This window comes from Hippopotamus amphibius, chromosome 5 (assembly GCF_030028045.1).
Source record: "Hippopotamus amphibius kiboko isolate mHipAmp2 chromosome 5, mHipAmp2.hap2, whole genome shotgun sequence".
NCBI lineage: Eukaryota > Metazoa > Chordata > Mammalia > Artiodactyla > Hippopotamidae > Hippopotamus > Hippopotamus amphibius.
Window position 1 is genome coordinate 137,783,840 of NC_080190.1, and position 22,620 is coordinate 137,806,459.

General features: G+C 40.3%; 1 protein-coding gene across 2 annotated transcripts in view; it reads left to right on the plus strand.

The window, feature by feature from the left end:
* Nucleotides 1-22,620, plus strand: part of SPAG1 (sperm associated antigen 1) — a 79,318-nt gene that overhangs the window by 46,480 nt on the left and 10,218 nt on the right. For both annotated transcript variants that reach the window (XM_057735185.1, XM_057735186.1), the window contains 5 exons: nucleotides 9,057-9,449; nucleotides 9,835-9,934; nucleotides 14,657-14,809; nucleotides 18,879-19,045; nucleotides 22,412-22,544. In XM_057735185.1, the coding sequence (XP_057591168.1) occupies nucleotides 9,057-9,449; nucleotides 9,835-9,934; nucleotides 14,657-14,809; nucleotides 18,879-19,045; nucleotides 22,412-22,544 (946 nt within the window). The remainder of the gene's footprint in view (nucleotides 1-9,056; nucleotides 9,450-9,834; nucleotides 9,935-14,656; nucleotides 14,810-18,878; nucleotides 19,046-22,411; nucleotides 22,545-22,620) is intronic.

The window sequence follows — 22,620 nt, forward strand, 5'->3', positions numbered from 1 at the left end:
ATTCTCTTAACTTTTGCCTGTCTGGAAAGCTTTTGATTTCTCCCTCAAATCTGAATGAGATTCTTGCTGGGTAAAGTATTCTTGGCTGTAGGTTTCTCTCTTTCAGGACTTTCAGTATATCCTGCCATTCCCTTCTGGCCTGCAGAGTTTCTGTAGAAAGGTCAGCTGTTATCCTGATGGGTTTTCCCTTATATGTTGTTTGTTGCTTTTCTCTTGCTGCTTTTAATATTTTTTCTTTGTGTTGAATTGTCGTTAGTTTGATTAATATGTGTCTTGGTGTATTTCTCCTTGGGTTTATTCTGTATGGGACTCTCTGTGCTTCTTGGACTTGGTTCATTATTTCCTTTCCCATGTTGGGGAAGTTTTCCACTAGAACCTCTTCAAATATTTTCACAGACCCTTTCTTGTTTTCTTCTTCTTCTGGGATGCCTATAATTCGAATGTTGGTACGTTTAAGGTTATCACTGAGGTCTCTGAGGCTGTCTTCTAGTCTTTTTATTTTTTTATCTTTTTCCTGCTCTGTGGCGTTTATTTCTTCCATTCTATCTTCCAACTCACTTATTCGTTCTTCTGCCTCAGTCATTCTGCTGGTTAGAGCATCTAGAGTATTTTTAATTTCAGTTATTTTGTTATCCATTGCTGTTTGTTTTTCTGAGTTCTTATGAACTGTTTCTTGTACTTTCTCTAATTTGTTATCGAGATTTTGTATCATTTTTACTATCATTACTCTAAATTCTTTTTCAGGCATTTTTCCTATTTCCTCCTCATTTATTTGGTCTTGTGGGTTTTTTTCCTGCTCCTTTGCCTGCATGGTGTTTCTTTGTTTCCTCATGGTTGTCCAAGCTTTTGGGGTTGCTTGTCCTGGTGATAGAGGTGTTTATAGAAGACTGTCCAAGCCTCAGACTAATGTCCAAGTATTGGATTAGATGAATATTCAGTCTAGGAAACACATACATGTATAAGACACACAATTATTGAATCCGTTAGGACATAAGGCTCTAGAAAGACCTGACAGAACCCCAGTGTGCTATCAGATATTCAGAGAGAAACCCAGCAGAAATTGACAACTGAAACAGAACAAATCAGAGACAAAAGCAAAAGCAAACAAACAACAAATAACACCCTACACATACAAACATCAATCCAGGGAGATTTTGTAAGCTAGGATCAAATATAGAAATGAGCTGGAGTACCACCAGAGAGAATGGAGATTCTCAGAATGTAATTAGACAACTGTACTAAGAACTAAGATAAAGACAAAAGCCTAATATTAATACCAAGGCAGTGCATCATCTGGAGAATAGAGCAAGGAGTCTGAGCAGACCGATAGTGTTGCTTATAAGTATGTTAAGATAAAATACACTTAAAATGGCTGGAAGAAAGGGGAACAGAAGAGCGTAATGTGGTTGGAAATATGCAAAGAAAAAGAAAGGAATAGAAGTGTATAAAAGAAAGGGATGAAAGGAAAGTATGAAAGATATTTTGTCCGTACTACCAAAAACTTAGCTAGATATAGAAGTATTTTAAAAGGCAAAAAAAAAAAAAAAAAAAAAAAAAAAAAGTAAAAAATATCCTTATAAAATTATGTTGTAAAACTTGTAGATCCCTTAGGGCTAAGATCGTATTTAATAAATCAAAAAAAAAAAAAAAGAGAAAGGAAAAAAAAAAAAAATCCAGAACTGATCCCCGAATGGACCAGTTCAATAGGTATTGATACTACTATTTGTTTCCTTAGCGTCTCAGCTGTAAGTGTCCTTTTCCTTGCCTTGGGTTTTTTTTTTTTTTTGCGTTATTCTGTGACCAGCAGAGGTTCCTTTATTGTTCGTCTGTAAGCCTCGGTGTGTGGGGAGGGAGAGGGTGCAATAGTGGCTCCTTCTCCTGGGAGGGAGTGAGCAGTGGCGCACTGTTGCTTCAGTCAGGCTTGGAGGTGCCTGTTGCAGAGAGCGCTGGTGGCTCAGGCGTACACAGAAAGTCTTAGAGTTGGGCCTCTCTCGGGGTTTTTTCTTTTTGATGCTGGTTTTTTTTTTTTTTTTTTTCTCTCGGCAGCCTCCCTGCTGCTGGCGTTGCAAGGAGTTTTAATCTAGCCCCGCCCGAGCGCCTGAGGGTGCTTGTTATCCCTGAGCGCCTTATGTGGCCCCGCAGGGCGTCTCTCCGCTGCCTGTTGCAGAGGCGCAGAAAGAGAGAGAGAGGCTATGCGCGCGGCTCCTCCCCCCCGCCCGGGAGCCTGCAGCCTCCAGCCGCCATCATGGCCGGGCAGCTCTCAGGGATCGGCACTCCTCTCCGCGGACCTCCTCCCTCCTGTCCTCTCGGTCCGTCACCCTACCGGCAACAATGTTTCTCACCCTGAACCAGCTCTCCGGTTCCCACGCTCCCGCTCCTGGACCCTCCGTTCAGCCGCGGATCGATGTCTCGGTCCGGGAACGCTGAGCTGCGCTGCGGACCCTCCGTATGTTTCTCACTCCCTCCCGTCTGCCACAGCTCCGCCGCTTCACCCTCTTTGAGCCCTCGTAGATGCCTCCCTACCGGCTATGTCAGGTTCTCCGCAGCCCTTTCCGGTGTCCGAGGCCGTCTGCTGGTGTTCAGCTAGTTCTCTGTGGGAATGACTGCGTCCTTCCGTGCATTCCCAATGCATCTGTGGAGAGGGATGCACTCCACGTCTCTCTACTTCGCCGCCATCTTTTTCTCCCCCATCTGTTTGTTTTTACTTTTGCTTTCCTTGTCTGAAGAGACATATCCCAAAAAAATATTACTGAGACCAATGTCTTAGTACTTCACTCCTTTTTGTGGACAAATAATATTCCATTGCATGGATAATTTTCTTTATTCATTAATCAGTTGATGGACATTTGGGTTGTTTCTGCTTTTTGGCTATTATGAATAATGCTTCTGTGAACATTCATATACAAGTATTTTTGGTTTGTGTCTGTGCATGTACATATGTTTTTAATTTTAGCGGGTATATACTTAAGAGTGGACTATAGGGTTATATGGTAACTCTATGCTTAACTTCTAGAGGAACTGAAAGACTCTTTTCTAAAGTGGCTGCACTATTTATCTTCTCACCAGCAATATATAAGGATTCCAGTTCCTCCACATTCTTGCAAACACTTGTTATGGTTTGCCTCTTTGAGTATAACCATCCTAGTGGGTATAAAGTGGTAACTCCTTATGGTTTTGATTTGGATTTCCCTTTTCCATGTGTTTATTAGCCATTTGTGTATCTTCTTTGGAGAAATGTTTATTCAAGTCCTTTGCCCATTTTAAAATTAGATTGTCTTTTTATTGTTGCATTGTAAGTGTTAATTATATATTCTGGAGACTAGACTCTTATCAGATACATGATTTGTATATAATTTCTCCCATTCTGTGGATTTTTTAATTTTCTTGATAATATCGTCTGATGCACAAAAGTTTTTAATTTTGATGAAGTCCAATTTACCTTTTCTTTTGTTGCTTATAACTTTGGTGTCATATATAAAAATCCATTGTTAGGACTTCCCTGGAGGTCGAGTACTCCGTGCTCCCAATGCAGAGGGCACGGGTTTGATCCCTGGTCGGGGAGCTAAAATCCTGCATGCCACATGAAATGGCCAAAAAAAAAAAAAATCCACTGTTAAATCCAAGGTCATGTAGATTTACTACTATGTTTTCTTTTGAGTGTTACATTTAGAGCTCTTATATTTAGGTCATTGATTTATTTTGATTAATTGAGGTAGAAAGGAGTCCAGCTTAGCTTTGGTTTTTTGGTGTTTTTGTTTTTGTTGTTGTTTTTTGACATGTAGAAATCTAGTTGTCCTAACACCATTTGTTAAAGAAATTATTCTTTCGTCACTGAATGGACTTGGCACCTTTGTCAAAAATCAGTTGGCCATACCCACATACTTATGGTCAATTAATCTACAACAAAGGAGGCAAGAATGTATAGTGGAGAAAAGACAGTCTCTTCAATAAGTGGTACTGGGAAAACTGGACAGCTCCATGTAAAAGAATGAAATTACAACATTTTCTAACACCACATACAGAAATAAACTCAAAATGGATTAAAGACCTAAATGTAGGACCAGGAACCATAATACTCCTGAAGAAAACATGGGCAAAACATTCTTTGACATAAGTTGTAGCAGTATTTTTTGGATCTGTCTCCTAGGGCAAAGGAAACAAAAGCAGAAATAAACAAATGGGACCTAATTAAACTAAAAAGCTTTTACACAGCAAAGGAAACCACCAACAAAACAAAAAGACAACCTACTGAATGGGAGAAGATATTTGCAAATGATATGACCAGTAAGGGGTTAATATCCATCATATATAAACAGCTCTAACAACCCACGTCAAAACAAATAACTCGATTAAAAAATGGGCAGGAGACCTGAATAGAGATTTTTCCAAAGGAGATATACATATGGCCAACAGGCATATGAAAAAATGATCAACATTGTAAATCATCAGAGAAGTGCAAAACAAAACCACAATGAGATATCACCTCACATCTGTCAGAATGGATATCATCAAAAAGACCACAAATAACAAATGTTGGCAAGGATGTGGAGAAAATGTAACCTTTGTGCACTGTCGGCGGGAATGTAAATTGGTGCAGCCACTGTGGAAAACAGTATGGGGGTTTCTCAAAAAACTAAAAAAAAGAACTACCATATGATCCAACAATTCCATTCCAGGGTATATATTCAAATAAAATGAAAACACTAATTTGAAAAGATATACGCACCCCAGTGTTCACAGACACATTATTTACAATAGCCAAGATATGGAAGCAACCTGTGTACATTGACAGATGAATGGATAAAGAAAATGTGATACACACACACACACACACACACACACACACACAGGAACACTATTCATTCTTAAAAAAAAGAGTGAAATTTTGCCATTTGCAACAACATGGATGGAATTGTAGGGTATTATGCTTAGTGAAATAAGACAGAGAAAGAAAAATACTATATGATAAAACTTATGGGCTACCCTGGTGGCGCAGTGGTTAAGAGTCCGCCTGCCAATGCAGGGGACACAGGTTTGATCCCTGGTCTGGGAAGATCCCACGTGCCACCGAGCAACTAAGCCTGTGTGCCACAACTACTGAGCCTGCACTCTAGAGCCCACGAACCACAACTGCTGAGCCCATGTGCCTCAACTACTGAAGCCACGCACCTAGAGCACATGCTCCCCAACAAGAGAAGCCTCTGCAATGAGAAACCTGTGCACTGCAATGAAGAGTAGCCCCTACTCACCACAACTAGAGAAAGCCCGTGTGCGGCAACGAAGACCCAAGGCAGCCAAGAATTAAAAAACAAATAAATAATAAAATAAATCTTTAAAAAAAAAACTTACATGTGGAATCTAAAAGATAAAATAGTGGATATAACAAAAAAGAAACTGACTCAGACAGAACAAACCAGAGAGGAGAAGGAAGGGGGAGGAGCAAGATAGGGGTATCGGATTAAGGGACACAAATTACTATGTATAAAATAAGCTACAAGAATATATTATACAGCACAGGGAATATAGCCAATATTTTATAACTATAAATGGAGTTTAACCTTTAAAAATTGTACCTAAAACTTATATGATATTGTAAATCAACTATACCTCAAAACCAAACCAAACCAAACCAAAACAAAAAAACACCTGACTGACTGTTGGACTGACTGACATGGTCCAAAGCTGTGGTTTTTAGAGGTTTCATTGTACTCTTACATTGATTTGCATTTGATGAAAATTAAACCATATTTTGCCCTCAAAAAAATAATCACTTGGCCATAGATATATGGGTTTATTTCTGGACTGTTTCACTGGTCTATATGTCTGTCCTTATGTCAGTGCCATGCTGTTTTGATTACAGTAGTTTTCCATAAGTTTTGAAATCTGAAGTGTAAGTCCTTTGATTTTGTTCTTTTTCAAGATTGTTTTGGCTATTCTAGGCCCCTTGAAATTCCACATGAATTTGAGGATCAGCTTTTCCATTTCTGCCAAAGAAGATGTGGAGTTTTGATAGGGATTATGTTGAATCTGTAGTTTGCTTTGTATAGTATAGATATTTTAATAACATTGTCTTCCTATCCATGATCAAGAGATATCTTTCCATTTATTTAATTTCTTTCAGCAATATTTATTGTACTAGTGTTTCACTGCCTTGGTTAAATTTATTCCTAAATATTTTATTTCTTTGGGTGCTATTTTAAATGGAATTGTTTTTGTAATTTTCTTTCAGGATTTTTCATTGCTAGTTTATAAAAACAATTGATTATTGTATGTTGATCTTGTACCCTGAAATCGCTGAATTTGCTTATTAGTTCTAGTAGTGGTTTGTGTGTGTATGTATTCTTTGGGAATATATGTACATTTATATATATATATGTAGATAATCATATATAATAGATATGATAATCATGTAATCTATGAATAGAGATAATTTTACTTTTTCCTTTCCAGTATGGATGTCTTTTATTTCTTTTTGTCTAATTGATCAGGCTACAACTTCCAGTACAATGTTGAGTAGCTGCAGTGGAAAACAGCATCTGTGTCTTGTTCCTGAGCTTCAGGGGAAAGCTTTCAAGATTTCACTATTGAGTATGATGTTAGCTGTGAGTTTTTCATGAATGTACTTTATCATGTTGAGAAATTTTACTTCTATTCTTAGTTTTCTGAGTGTTTTTATCATGAAAGGGTGTTGGATTTTGTCAAGTTCCTTTTCAGTGTCAGCTATGATCATATGGTTTTTTCCCCTTGTTCTGTTAAAGTCATGTGTTGCATAGATTGCTTCTCTACTGTTGAACTACTCCTGAGATAAATCCCACTTCATCTGGATGTATAATCCTTTTAATATGCTATTGGATTCATTTTGCTAGTATTTCATTGAGGATTTTTGTATCTACCAGCTACCCAAACCACCCCAACCAAGGCTACTGAAGTCTTTGTGGTCTTTAGATGTAATGATTTTCTTTAGTCCTTATGCAGTCAAAACTTTTGGACATTCCTTCCTTTGATATTTGTTATTGTTGGCTCCTTTCTCCCTGAAATACTCTTTCTTCTTGGTTTCTGAGGCAGTACTCCTTCCTGTTTTCTCTCTCATTTCTAGGTACTCCTCCATTTCCGCTGGAGAGTCTGATCATCCTTTAAGGTGTTTTTTTCTTAGGGATCCTTTGGAAGATCTCAGTGAACTCCATTGACACCCAAATTTCAGTGATCCATTTTATGCCAGCAACTCCCAAGTCGGTATCTCTAGATAAGGCCTCCTCTGATCTACATTTGGAGCCACCTCCTGAACAACTCCTCTGGAATGTCCCACAGATAGCGAAATACCCAACAGACTCACAGGTCTTTCATGTTCAGTCCTCTGTTTACCTTTGCGCGGAAATGTTAAGGAGCATTTTAGTCTTAAAGAAAGAGGTACAGCATTCATTTCATTTCATTTGAATCCCAGTTATGTTGGTTTCTAGCTCTTCATGCTTGAACGAATTCCTTAGCTTCTTCCTTGTGTTTCTCTTGCTTTATTTGTAATGTGGGGATAATACTTGGAATGAAGATTAATGATCATGAAAAATGATAATGTATGTAAAGGTCTTGACCCATATTAAGTTCTCAATAAATGGCAGCTATTTAGTAATAGTATCAGTCAGATATGAAGGGATAACATCCAAGGGAATAGAAAATAACACTAGCTGTCCATCGTTTCTGCTGACACTGACGTATGCTTCCATCCATTTTTATGCTGGGTGGGACTTGAGCAGCAAATACCAAATAAAGAGCACTGGGGCCTTGCTCCCATAATTCTACTGGGTCCAATCTGGGGACTTATCACTATAATAAGATCATCTTTTTATTGTTTTAAAAATTAAGCCTCTTTTGGTTAGCGATGCAAAATTGGATATTATTCTGCTGTATAGAAAACTGTATTTATTAATGTGTGTTTTTATACTCATTGCTTGCCTTAAGGTGATTATCCATCCACGATTTTCATTTAAGTACTTGTGGCTTTCTCTTTCCTCTTGTGCTTCAAATTCTGACTACCATTCATGAAACAGAATGGGAAATATACTCATTAAAAATCAGCTTATAATTTGTTACAAGAGAAAGCTGGGAAGTCTCTGCATTTAGTGCTTTGAAATGATGCATTGCTTTGTTTTAAATATTAAGACACCCATCGATGAAATATTTATACATCATTGTCATATTTAAAGACCAATTCAATAGTCAATTATTAAAGCTCTGAGAAATACCTGAAATCTTTCAATCAAGATCAAAGGAGGGGCTTCCTAGGTGGTGCAGTGGTTAAGAATCCGCCTGCCAATGCAGAGGTCACGGGTTCAATCCCAGCTCCAGGAAGATCCCACATGTTGCGGAGCAACTAAGCCCGTGTGCCAAAAAAAAAAAAAAAAAAAAAACAGAGAAATAATTGACATATTAAAAAAAAAAAAAGATCAAAGGAATTTTGAAGTTTGAATAAGGTATTGTAATGGGATTTTGCTGTCTTTTTAAGGTTCACTTTAAAAACTAGGTGCCTGTTTTATGCGAGTTCTTTGCTAAAATCATTTTTAAATGGCTTAAAAATCACTTGGACTTTATTTTTTTCCAAATTATCTTCTCCCAGTCCTTTATCATTAGGAAGGGGTGCCCTAACTTTGGGTGCAATTATTGCATTCAAGTTTTAGTAACTTCCTTCATTCACTTGTAAATTGTAAATGGAAGAAAAGTACATATTTTGTAAGATCTACCTCGACATGTATGCTTGATGAAGGGAATGATTTTGAAAGGCCGGTTCGCACGTCCCAAGCTCTTCAGCGTTAGAAGAGTTAAATCGGGGGTTGGCTTCCGTCTTTAGCCAGGGAAGCCGGTGGGGCTCGGGGCGCGGCCTCCGCCGCCAACCCTCGGGGCGGATCGGCCCCCAGAGGCGCGGGAACCGCCGGGTTCCGCCCGAGGGGCGGGCCCGCTCCGCCCGGCTTCCCCGCGTCCCCGCCCCTGCGCCAGCACCGCCGCGGCCTACTTGGTAGTTGCTCGCGATGATGCAAACACTCACTTCCCGCATCCACCCCCCACAGAGGCCGCGGAGCCGGCGGGAGCGGGGCGCACCGCCGAGCCGCGCGCCATGGGCAACATCCAGAAGAAGCTGACGGGCAAGAGCGAGGGCGGCAAGCGGCCGGATAGGGGCGCGCCGCGGCGGGGCCGGGCGCCGGGGCCCGGCGCGGACAAGCGGGACCGGCCGCGGGCCCCGGCGACGGCGGGCGGCGCCAACGGGCACCCGGGCGGCGGGCGTGGCGCCGGGGACCCTGCGGCTGGCGCGGCCCCCGGACCCGGCGCGCTGTCGCCCGCGCCCGCCGCCCCGCTCGGCCCCGCCGGTCTGAAGAGCCAGGGCAACGAGCTCTTTAAAAACGGGCAGTTTGCCGAGGCGGCCCTCAAGTACTCGGCGGCGATCGCGCAGCTGGAGCCTGCAGGTGAGTGAGCCGCGCCCTCGGGGTCCCCGGCCCCTCGTGCTGCGGCCCGCGGGAACTAAAGGGGCCACCGCGGGAGAGGCGCAGGCCACCTCCCGAATGACGGGCGCTCGCCCTGTGCGTTCCTTCCCGGTCATCGAGGGCAGGGCGGATGCGACTTGACCTCCGGGAGCATTGCCTCGGAACGCGGAGCGTGTGTCGGGGCGGGGCACGATCGCAGCTGTCCCTTATGGGCTTGGCCTCTGTGGCCGCTGCGGGCACAGGGAGCTCCTCGGAGCTGCATTAGCAGGGGGGTGTAGGACTGCATTGCCGCGGGGGACCTCAGGCTTCTGGTGAACTGTGATTTCGCTGACGGATTTTAACTGTGTCCAATTAAATGTGATTTTAGGAAGTGGAAGTGCAGATGATCTAAGTATCTTATATTCAAATAGAGCAGCGTGTTACCTAAAAGACGGAAACTGCAGTGGCTGCATTCAAGATTGTAACAGGTAAACTTCCCGTTTTCAGCTTTGTCAAGAGATTATCATTTCACTGTGATGAACGCCGTATTTAATATCCTGAATTTTCTCCATAAAAGCCTGATTTCTTAAGACATTGAAGGTGTGTTAATTGGTTAATACATAAAACTCATAAATCCTTTCACGTATGTGAAGACAGTTATGGAAGATTTTGCAAACTTTTGTCATTTCCACTGCTATCACCTTAATTCATACTCCTTTCACATCAATCCGAGTACTGAAGAAGCCCTCTAACTAGTCTGTCTGCCTCCTTCAGTCCACTGTAGCATCAGAATAACTTTCTTGAAGCATTACTTTGTGCAGGCTGTTTCAACGGGTCAGTCTGGTCTTCCAGATAATTATAAGCTCCTCTGTCACCACACTGCCCCCCAAACAAGCTTTCTGCTCCCATTTGGTATCTATAATGCCCTCTGCACAACTTTGCTTCAGAAATCCTTCCTCAGCTTCCCCCTCGTCTCTGCTTTCCAGGTCACCTCAGGTTCCCTGGTCATCTGCACGGCTGTAGTCTGCACGCTGTAATGCTTGCACTGTCACTCTCACACCTGTAGGTACTTATGTCATCCACTGCGTTGGATTTTAAGCTTCCTGAGGTCGGGAATCATGTATTATAGTGTTGCATCCCTCAAGCACGTTAGTCACTCATGGTACTCAACAAGCTACATACTGAAGTGGGTAAAAATTATGAATAAAAAGTATTGTTTTACCATTAAGTAGTAAGCCTGCTTCAGGAGCCCTTTGGAAAGAAGCTACTATTAGTGCTTCTAACAGATAAGAAGCCGTATGTACTGGTTTAACCATCAACAGTTTTAGTTCACTCCTGTTGTCTGGTATAATTGTTAATATCGCCTCCTTTCACTCTCAGAAGCCCTAGTTTGGACAGTAGCATATCTGGACACCTTGATTATAGGGTAAACAATTTTTTTTCTTCCGTTGATAATATCAGTTTGTTGATACGGGTAAAAACTTGCTGGTATTGTGCCTGGAGTTTAAAAAGAAGGCCTTGAGCTGCTTGGATTTTTTGCCAATTTTACATATTCAGATTTAAAATAAATAATGTTTATATTCACTTTGGTCTGACTCTAGACCCAATCTACTATTGTGCTATCTTACACTAGTTAATTGTTACATTTTCAGGATTTTGTGAGTTAGTTGAAGTCAAGTTGGTAGTTGAAATCTGACATGGTTGGAGTACTACTACTACCATGAAAATTGGCAAATGCCACAAGTCTGGACCTTTTTTCTCAGGAGAGCCGGTTGTTAAACATTTACCACTGCCCAGAACTAATAACGAGACCATGTGTTTCTGCGAATTATCAGGCACATTGTGATTTGCAGCTAAGAACTTTTCAGTTCAAGTGTGTGTTGCCAATACATTACCCTTCAGACTTGTCTCGGGTGTTCCTTCAGTGAGTGAGTTCAGAACTCTTTAGTTAAAAACAGTGGACTCACTTTATCCTTAAGTGAGCTCGAGTAAGGTGGCAGATATTTTCTTGCTAAAATGTGTTGTGTTTCAGTGTAGACCCAGGACAAAGTCACAGAGGAGACTTTCCAGGGAGCCTAGAATGGAGGTTTGTCCTGGAGGAGAGCTGGAGATTGCCTGCAGGGGAGGGAGGGAAGTGGCTGGTGATTTAGGTAAGGTGTCCTTAGTTAAAAGCTGTGTCCTAAGCCAAGGAATCTGGCTCTGCTGGTCAGTACTGACCTTTCTAGAAACCGACCTACTTAGATGTTTTCTTTGATACCTGGTGTATGGGTCTTAGCATAAGGGGCATGGGGTGATTATAGTGCAAAGCAGTGATTCTCAAACTCATTTTAATGTCAGGAAAACCATGATTTGCTTATGTGAATGTGTCGAAATATGGCTGTGTTTAAATCTGTATAAACTAGGAACCAAATATTAGCAGAAATACGACTATTTTCTCTTCACCTCAAAGAGATTACATACATTTTATAGGGGCCTGTTTTTTAGTTTTTCAATTAATTATCTTTGCTCCTTGGAGAGTTGTTTCATGTTGCAGGAGCCCTCATTACAAAACTAGTGGTAGCAAGATTCAAACAGTGAAAAAGAAAAACTCCGGGGGCAAAGTTTAAAATAAAGAGGAAGGGGAACCTATGAAATAACTTTCATAAATTTACCTATGAAATAACTTTTTATGCATTTTGGGGGAAAGTATTTGATTTTAAGTGTCTGTACTCCTGGGGCCTACTCTGAAGCACTTCCCCTGAGCTCTTTCCCAGGGGCATATGGTGAGTGGAGAATCGCTGTTGAGAGCTTGAGGAGTGTTTGAGGAGCTCAGTGGCTGCGGGCCCTGCCCTCTGCTCCCCTCCGCATCTCCAGGTTTCTAGGTTAGGCTTCCAGGTGAAGCATGAAACAGGGTTATGACACCTAAGGATTATTTCTAGGAATTACTTTTCATTCTTACAATTGTTTATCAGCTAAAAGAAAAATCTTCACCATTCCCATCTGTCAGAGAACGTTTTTGGGTTATCTAAACCACATCAAAAATCTTTCACTGACTTTCCATTGAGGGTGTTTTGACAGACTCAAGACAAAAGAGCGTTGCCCAATGATTCTCCACTTGTGTTCATCTTTGCTGTTCTCTGTCCGACTTGAAATTAGAAGACTCTTTAAGAGTCTTTATTTAAGCTTTTGTAAACTCTGGTTTAAAAGTTCTCTGTGTGTGTTTGTTTTTATGAATAGATGTGCTTTTTTTCCCCTTTTAGTGGAATTCGCACTTATAAGCTCACATTCATTTTCAGGATGGTGGTTAAAGAGAAAAAAACCTTGCATTTACTCAGTGGGGGAGTGCTAAAAACTGAACGCTTCATCTCATTCAGTGTTAGATTCCACACCTACCTCAGGTCTATCTGGTGGATAAATAGCACCTTGGGTGTTGGAAGTCTTTGGCAAAATGTGGGTAGTTTGTGACCTATATTTATAATCACTGTTCACATAGTTAATATCCTGTAAGCATTAAACTAAGGTAGATTTAAGGCAGTGGTACAGATGCCTAGAAACCTGTTTTCTAGTGTTTGAGTGTTTTTAATAGACTTTAATTTTATTTTTAAAATAACTTTTACTGATTACAAGAGTAACATACCTATTATAGAAAAAATTTTAAAACCCAGTACAACGCAAAGGAAATCATTAAAATCACCCCCAATCCTAACACCTAGGCAGAGTGAAATAGGTTATTTTTCAAAGAAATGAAACTAATTAGGTTCAATGACATTTCTAGACCAAATTCTACGGTATGCAGCCCAGGAACACACCCACATGTGCAGCTGAGTATCCGTAGAGAATTAGGAAGGACTCCTGAGTGGCAGGTGACTCCGAGTTCCTTTATCTGTGGAGCTTTTGTTTCTGTTTGTGGGAGAAATATAGGCCCTGAAGGTTCATTTGGGAAGCGTTTTGCTGAGTACCTCCAGTGGCCTCGCAGTGATCTAGGCACTGGGATATAGTGGTGATCAAGACCAGCAAAGCCCTTGCTCTCCCAGAGCTTAAATTCAGAAGAACAGGCCTGTGGGCCGATTACTCCCTGTGTCTCTCCATTTCCTCACCTGCAACATGAACATATTACCTTGTGGCATTAGAGGAGAGCGTCTGCAGTGACCAGCACCGGCAGATGTTGTTGGAGCTTCCTCCTTCCAGATCCTCGTAGACAGCAACAGACAGCAGGTCTCTAGGACTGTTGGGGGGAAAGTCAAGAAGCCCTTACTCGTGCTTTTCCTGAAGCAAGTTAAATGTCTGATATATGAACTGCTTGTGCCTAAGAATCACCAGAGGAGCAAACCTTTATCCCCACTGTGGACAGCCTGGTGCACATACTTGTTAGCGGATTATAGAGGAAGTAGGTTCTTCACAGGATCTCTGCACGGACTACTATACAGTTTCAGCTGACTTTGTTAAAACTGAGAGTACATTAGTTTTCATTCACAAGTACAATCTTTTGATTGTATGCTTTATTTCAGAATATAATGAAGTGCATTAAGTAGTGAGGAAGCTTTAAGCAGTTACTTCGAACAAAACCAAGGAACATAACCTTGAAATACATCTCTAATGATACTAGAAATACTTCATAGACGAAAAAGTGTAAGATGAAAATTCATGACTTACAAGAAATCATTGTATGCTTACTTCCTTAATTTCCTCTGGTCTATTTTTGAAGCCCTTTGGCAGCAAGTAAATCATAATCAACTGTATTAAGTTTTGGAGAGCTGATTTTCAAAATTTAGTGTAGGCTTTTGTGGAATACATAGGCGCAAATAAAAATTTTCCTTTTAATCTGTCAATGACAAGAACGTGTTGAAAGCCTGCTCTGTGCCTGCTTCCGCCTTAGTGCATAGGGGAGGGGGAAGCCACTGAGGAGGGGTGGGAGAGAGGAAGGCTTTGGGGAGGGATTCGGCGGGGGGAGGGCGCGGAGTCAGGGGAAGACACTGCCTGCTGTCAGGGAGTTTATTCTCACTGGCGGAAAGAGTAAATGCCGAAGGGCTTTGGTACTGGTTTAAAAGAAAGGAGATGACCACAGATTTGATTGCTCTGGGTTTGCCTTTCTGGTATGTTGCCAAGTCCCAGAGGTAAAATATCAGATACGTATGTATGTGAGAGTCCACTACTATCAGATACATTCAGTTAGTATAAGTTAGGGAGTAATTTTCAAAACAAATGATACGTATTATTTCTGTCTCCTTTAGGGCTCTGGAACTTCATCCATTCTCAATCAAGCCTCTTCTTCGACGAGCAACGGCCTATGAAACTTTAGAGCAGTATCAGAAAGCTTATGTGGATTATAAAACAGTGTTGCAAATAGACTGCGGAATCCAGATAGCGAATGACAGTATTAACAGGTAACCTAACCAGAGGCAGCTGCCTGAGGTCTAGTTGTTTTCTAATGTAATGAGATTTTACTTTCTTCCCATCCTTCAAGAACGATGTCAAAAGTGTAGATGAGCTCTTCGTTATTGGCATTACACAAATTATTGCCTTCTTTTACTCCTTCAGAACCAAATGGTTCTCAGTAACTAAACTTTCTAACTATCCTCTGATACATTTTCAGTTGCCCTCTAACACCTTTGTACTTGTTTCCTGGTCCACTTTATTACTGTTTAGTGAGTGTATATATATTTCTTTTTCTTCTTTTTAATAGCACAGCTCTTTGTGCTGTTCAAGATACACAGAATTTGATTTTAGTATTTGTAAATATCTGTGGGATTAGGTGTTTTCAGTGATGTCATAAATCAGTACTAATTATAGGACAAGATCCAAAAATGTAGTGAAAACTGCCATGTTGAATCTTCTTCTCCTATGGGATTTGCAGATGTTCATTGCCACCACATCTGTCAGTGGAAACATAGCTTGTTTCTCCTCAGGAGAATGGATGTCTTCATGAGCCTGCTAGATATTTGTATTATATGCCCTTTAAATAGACACTCATCCAGGATGAGTATTAACTTAAAATGGTGAAATAGCACAGAATTTGGATCTAATTTATATTATGACCTGTTTACCCCCTGGGTGAGAATAGGAAGGTAAGAATTTCCAGACCTCATAAACTGATTTCAGGTGAACTTTGAAAATTACTACCTGGATAACATTTCTAGTTATAAATAGTGTTTTCTGATCCCATTTGTCCGGAGAATAATTTCTTCCAAGTATGTGTGTGTTACACTGTGCCTTGTGTTGGTCTAGTGTACCATGTCCCACTTCCCACAAAAAGACAGAAAGGGGAAAAAAAATGACATAGTCTCTCTCTTTAAGCAAACCAGAACATAGCTGGGGGAACAACTTAAGACAGTCCCCAAGGGTGAACATTAGTGAGGTGGGGCGATCACAGAGAGGTCAGGCCGCCTTTGTCTGTGTGGGCTGCAGTTGGTGAAGAGCGAGCACTGGAGATGGTCTGTGAAGGGCATTGAGAGGCCATGAGGGGACCTTGAACAACGCTATAGAAAATGAGAATGGCAGGTTTCGAATTAATTATTTTTTTAAGATCCTGCCTTACCTCCCCACCTGGTCTGACCGCACTTTGGAGAAAAACTCTTGGAAAGATCTGTGTGTAGAGTGGGCAGCCATTCCTTGGTGCTTCTACTCTGTGGTCATTTTGGGACCTGTCTGGTCCAGCCTGTCCAAAAGAAAAGGATAGATATTGGTTATTGGATCTAGAGTGGGACCAGATGGAACCAAGGGTGTTCACGGCTTGGTCTTGATCTGGTAAAATCAGGCTTGTCACTGGGAGCTCCCCAAGCCTTTTCTCCTGTTGCACAACCACCTCGCTGCGTGTCATTTGCTGCATCCCCAATTGCATCTGAAAGCTCTTCTTCCCCCTTTTTGTCTGGTTAATTCCTTCTTATCCTTTAGGAGAAAACTTCCCCTAATCACCCATTTCCAGCACACGTGCCCTTTAGACTCCCTTCCTAGGCCTGTGCCTTCTTTCCATGTTGTTTGTAAATTCTCTGCCCTCTTTTTTTGTAAAGTTCTTTTTCTCTCATTCCAGTTCCTGAAGGGCAGGGTTTTCTCCATCTCTGTACAGTACTGTGTACAGTAGGCATCCTCAGTAAAATTGTGTGGAATAAATGCATTCTCCAGCAGACAGAGAGTGACTCACCCTGTGCTGTGCAATTCTGTTAATTTGCCCATCCTCTGTCTGGGAGTCTCCAGATGGTAGGGGAAAGTAGAATCTTCTCCCAGTGGTAGGGGTTCTTGTGAAACAAAGAAGTGTCTGACAGAGAGATGAGGGGCCTGCTGAGGAGGTGTTTTAGGAAATCTGGTTCATATGATAGGCTGAATGGTCTGACGGGAGGAATTTATGTCAGAGAGACTACGGTCATTCACATTTCTGAACCTTCTGCATTACACTTTTAAAAAAATTGAAGTAACATTCACATAACAACTAAATTAACTATTTTAAAGTGTACAGTTTAGTGGCCTTTAGTACACTCACAGTGTTGTGCAGCCACCACCTCTAACTAGTTCCAAAATACTTCATCCCCCACAGGGAAACCCCATTAAGCAGTCACTCCTCATTCTCCCTATCTAAGCCCATGAGCTGCTTTCTGTCTCTGTGGATTGCCTATTCTGTATAGTTCATAGAAATAGAATCATGCGGTGTGTACCTTTGGTGTCTGGCTTATTTCGTTTAGCATAATGTTTTCAAGGTTGGTCCATGGTGTGGCATGTGTGCCGATGTCATTTCTTTTTATGACTGAGTAATATTCCATTGTATGGATGTATCAGATTGTGTGTATCCATTCATCCGTTGATGGACATTTCAGCTATTTCCACCATTTGGCTATGGTGAATAGTGCTCCTGTGAACATTTACGTGCAAGGTTTTGTTTGCATCCCTGTTTTCAGTACCTTTTGGCGTATACCTAGGCGTGGAATTGCTGGGTCATATAGTAATTGTGTTTAGCTTTTTGAGGATTGTATTGTAATTTTTTTACGTACTCAAGAAGGTTCTTTTATACAAATTAACTGTTAAGACTCATTCTTTTTTTAATTGAATGGTTCTTGCTGATTATCGTGTTATAAGAAGATGAGGAGGCTTTGTCTGGTTTTGTCTTATATATCTTCTATAAGATATCCATTTAAAAAATTTCACTATTCCTTTTCATGAATCCCATATTTATGCTTGCTTTTCCATCTAAGCAACAGCAGCTTTTAAAAAAAAAGAATTTAAACACCTATGCTTATTTTGTTTGTCTTCCATTAACCATATTCCTCTCTTCCTCTCCAGGAATCTTATCTGTTACATTTCCCTGCATATACTTATTTACTCCCTGGCAACACATCATCTCTTTTCAGCTGCTTCTTCCTTCCTCTTTGCTGGTAATATGAGTTTTGCTTGAAAATTCTTTTTGTCTAAAATTTTCTTTTTTTCTTTCTTTTTCTTCTGCTGTTGTGGGTGGTTATACAATATCTTTACAAATTTATTTTTCACACTAAAATATATGAGATGTGGTTATCATAACCAAAGAAACCTATTGGAATTTCAGTTTACAAAACTGTAGGGAAAGTGTATGTATTCTATTTGCCTCTATATAAATACAAAATTTTTTTCACACAAAAAGTGCTACTGAGCTAACTAATCTGAATGCATTTTACTAATTACCAGTAACTTTCTCAGTCTTGGGGACCACTTTTTTTTTAAAACCAGATTTATCCCAAAGACATAATTCAGTTTTGTTTAAAAATCTAAGTATGATATTTTGCAAGTTTAAAGTGATGAGAAAGTGATAATCAGGGGTTATCTGAATATTATGATAGCCATGAGCAAATGTCATTAATACAAGGGCCCTCATTGTAGATGCCAATATCCTATTCTTTCATCTTTATGCATATGAAAACAAAGAGTGGATAATTTTAGAGATAAAAAAATACAAGATAAGAGTATGTTAACCACGTGTAAATGTTTCAAGAAGAAGCACTGTTCTACCTGACAGCTGCTCTTCATCAGTTTCAGCAGCCAGTCTTGTACACCTGTCTTTAGTATACAGTTTGGGCATAGAAATTCTAAAATACTTCTAATTATTCTCAAGAGTAATGCGTTATCAATTTAGTAATTATATGAAATGTTATGGGGGGGGACATTTCTTCTAAGCCCCCTAAATTTTAGTTTTAAGCTTCACTTTTTTAAAAATTAAAATTTCATTGCATATACAGCAAAAAGCTTTTTAAACCAATTAGAAATGTCTTAATTTTTTTTCTTTTGCTACAAAAAGGATCTAAAGTTATATAGTTTGGAGTAACTTTTAAAAGTCCTTTTTAAGATAGTTTATGTAGACAGCAGATAGCTGGATTGTGTGTTTTCTAAGGGAAATAAAGAAATGCATAGCATTTGTAAATTTTACTCTTGATATGACCTTCAGTAATATAAAAAGCAAATTGCATGATCAACAGAGAAAACTGATTTTCTTTTCAGAATAACAAAAATCTTAATGGCTTTGGATGGACCAGGTTGGCGGGAGAAACTGTCACCCATTCCTGCTGTGCCTCCCTCCGCACAATTGCGAGCTTGGCGGCCTGCGGCAGAGACACCCCCAGATCAAGTGGGAGATTCCTGCAGCCGTCACCAACCAGGCATCACAGGTAGGGGAAGCCTGCATTCATTTCTTCTGTGGGTTATCATGAGCTGTGTGTATATTTTCAGAGTAAAGCAGAAGGATAAGTGCATGAACTCAGGTGTCAGACCTGGGTTTAAGTTAATACCCTGTTCTCCCTCTTTCTAACTGCAGAGTCTTAAGAAGTTGCTGCACACCTCCAGTGTCTTAGTGTATATGAAAGGGGGAAATATGAGTAACTGTCTCATGGAGTTATTCTCAGGAATAAATGGAGATATGCATATAAAATACTTAGCACATGTGCTGACTGTGTAAGCTTATAGTAGCCTCTTAATAAAGGTTAAGTCGGCATTATTATTAATAATAAGAAAAAGAATTTAGCATATAGTTCTCTAAACACCATGTATGTGGCAAGGCTAGTGTAATGAGATTGATGTTTTTGAAATCATAAAGCAAACTAAAGCCCTACAACATGTATCTAGCAGTACCTCCTTCTGCCTTTTATTGTAGTTGTTCACATCCATACCTGCGTCCCCACTGTGCCTACCGAGAACTTTGTGCAGAGTGTTTAATAAATGTGCCTTCCTGCTTGCTTTCTGCTTGAAAGCCGGCTGAGGCCCCATTTCTCCTGCCTGCTTAGGAACCCCGTGTGTGTCTGCGTTGAGCTTCACCTTGCAGACACACTGAGGTTCCTGAGCCGTCATGTCCCAGTGGCTACTGTTAGACCCTCACCCTTTTTATTGCCTAGAAAGATGATGCAGGGAACGTCTGCCAAGGCTTTTAGATGGTTCAACAGTCCTGGGAAAAACATGGAGATCTCTAGTTTCTGGAGTCCATTATTAATGGGGCCTGGCACAAAGCATTTGCTCAATAAAGGGTAGCTATTCATTATTAATAACATGCATGTAGGAAACATATACTATAGGTGTATGATAGCAAATCATAAACACAAGAATAATCAGTTATTTCTGTTCATATTTTGCACTAATTATTAGTGAGACTGGATACCAAAGACTTAAAAAAAATGTGGGAAGAAAAACTTGGAGAAAGTTTTTCAGCAAGTTGGAGAAAAAAAATCATCTAATATTCTGTTTTAGAGCTTATAAATACCAAGAATTATGGGACGTATCATTTGGTCCCTTAGTATGAAATTTTTTGACACATGAAACATTAGGCAGAAATATTCTGTGATTTGAAATAAAGGATGAAAAATTAATATTTCATGCCATTTGTGCAGAGGGACAAATAAGACCATTGTTTACATTCCAAGTTTATACTATAAATGCAGTGCATCTATCAAGATTTTTAGATCACTGAATTTAAAAAGTATATTTTAAAATTTAAGTTATGGATTTTTATTTTATATCAAGTTAAATGCCCATCAACAAATGAATGGATAAAGAAGATGTGGCATGTATATACAATGGAATATTACTCAGCTATAAAAAGGGATGAGATGGAGCTATATGTAATGAGGTGGATGGACCTAGAGTCTGTCATACAGAGTGAAGTAAGTCAGAAAGAGAAAGACAAATATTGTATGCTAACTCACATATACGAAATCTAAAAATGGTACTGATGAACTCAGTGACAAGAACAAGGACGCAGATGCAGAGAATGGACTGGAGAACTCGAGGTTTGGGGGGGTGCGGGGGATGAAGGAGAAGCTGAGACGAAGCGAGAGAGTAGCACAGACATATATATACTACCAACTGTAAAATAGATAGCCAGTGGGAAGTTGCTGTATAACAAAGGGTGTTCAACTCGAGGATGGAAGATGCCTTAGAGGACTGGGATGGGGAGGGTGGGGGGGACTCGAGGGAGGGTGAGGGGGGGAGTCGAGGGAGGGAGGGAATACGGGGATATGTGTATAAAAACAGATGATTGAACTTGGTGTACCCCCCAAAAAAAAAAAAATAAATAATTTAATTAATTAATTAAAAAAAGATTTTTAGATCACTGAATTTAAAAAGTATATTTTAAAATTTAAGTTATGGATTTTTATTTTATATCAAGTTAGTCCATAGGGTAAAGTTATTACATAGATTTAAAACTTTACATTTTAGTATTTTATGTATTTTAGAAAACTTTGCAAGTAACAGAAAATCTGTCGACTTACAGCTGTAAAGAATGGTAACTGAAAGGGCCAAGGTAGGCTCTAAAATCAGGGAGACTCGTCAGGGCTCAGGCTCTGGCCAGAGACAACAGAACCATAGCAGTTTTAGGCTTCATGTCTGCACAGATCAATGTGCAAAGGGAGAGAGACACCATTGTTTTTGGTGGCGTTAATTTAGGAATGAGGAAATATGTTGCCCCAGAGACCTAGCCTGTTATTCCATTGGCTGAACTCTATTGGTATTTATTCTAATGGCTTATGTCCCCATTCCTGAGCCAATCCCTGGGATGAAGAAATGCCGTGCCCTGATCATTTAGGCCTGAGTTCCTGGACGCATGGGCTGAGTAGGAGAGGAGTGAGAGCTGAATGAATATTGAGGTCCCCTTAAGAAGACGGAAATGGGCCCTGAGGGAGTGAGCAGCCATGCCACTGCGAGATAATAGGCAGTAGTAATAGTTGGGACTCTCTGACTGCAGATAACAGAAAACCCAGCCCTTAGTGGCTTAAGCAAAAAAAGGTGTTTATTGGCACCCTCTTGTGGAAACGTCCGCAGGTAGAGTAGCTGCAGGGATGGCTGGAGTCAGGACTCAGAGAATGTTGTTCTTTTGCTCTCTCTCTTGCTCTGTTGGCCCCGTTCTCAGACAGAGTCTCCTCTTGTATCTCACGATGGCAAAATAGCTCCTCCCTTTGCCCGCATAGTCCACGAAAAAGAATAAGAATTATCTTACCAGAAGCTGTCACAAAAATCTTATTGTAGCTCATTGGGTCTCATAGGTCCATCCCTGACCAATTAGATTATTGTGGCCAAGGGAATATAAGGTGCTGGTGAGTAAAACAAAGATTAGCCCAAAAGGTAGGGCTAGGGTGGGGTTTGCTTTGCTTAAACCACAGGAGCTGAGAGTGGAGGAGGTGTGATTTTCCAAGGAAACTTGGACTGCTGAAATATGTCTACTTCAGGCTTTAATGGGTTTGTTTATTCATTTTTCATGAAATAGTTACTACACCAAACACTAGATATCTCCAGGAGAGAAGAGAAGGCATGCCAATATCGATAAAATGATAGAATCACTTGTATTTTATTTTCTAACTTGAAAAAAGTGTCATAGTTGCATAACCATCTTTATTTACAGCCAATTTATCTTGTTAATTTGTATATGAAGTTTTGTTCCATTTAGACTTTAGCTCTGTATGCTCTGTGGTCACTTAATGTACAGTATACTTAAAATTTTGAAGAGGTGCTTATATGAATATTTCCACTTTTTTGTGTGTGTCCCATAGATGAAAACATGTTTAAAACCCTTAAAGAAGAAGGAAATCAATGTGTAAAGGACAAAAACTATAAAGACGCCCTCAGTAAATACAGTGAATGCTTGAAGATCAACAACAAGGAATGTGCCATTTATACAAACAGGCAAGTTCCTCGTAACTTTTTGTATTTCTTCTCTTAATATTTTTGATGAAAAAATTATAGATGAATTAATTGCCAG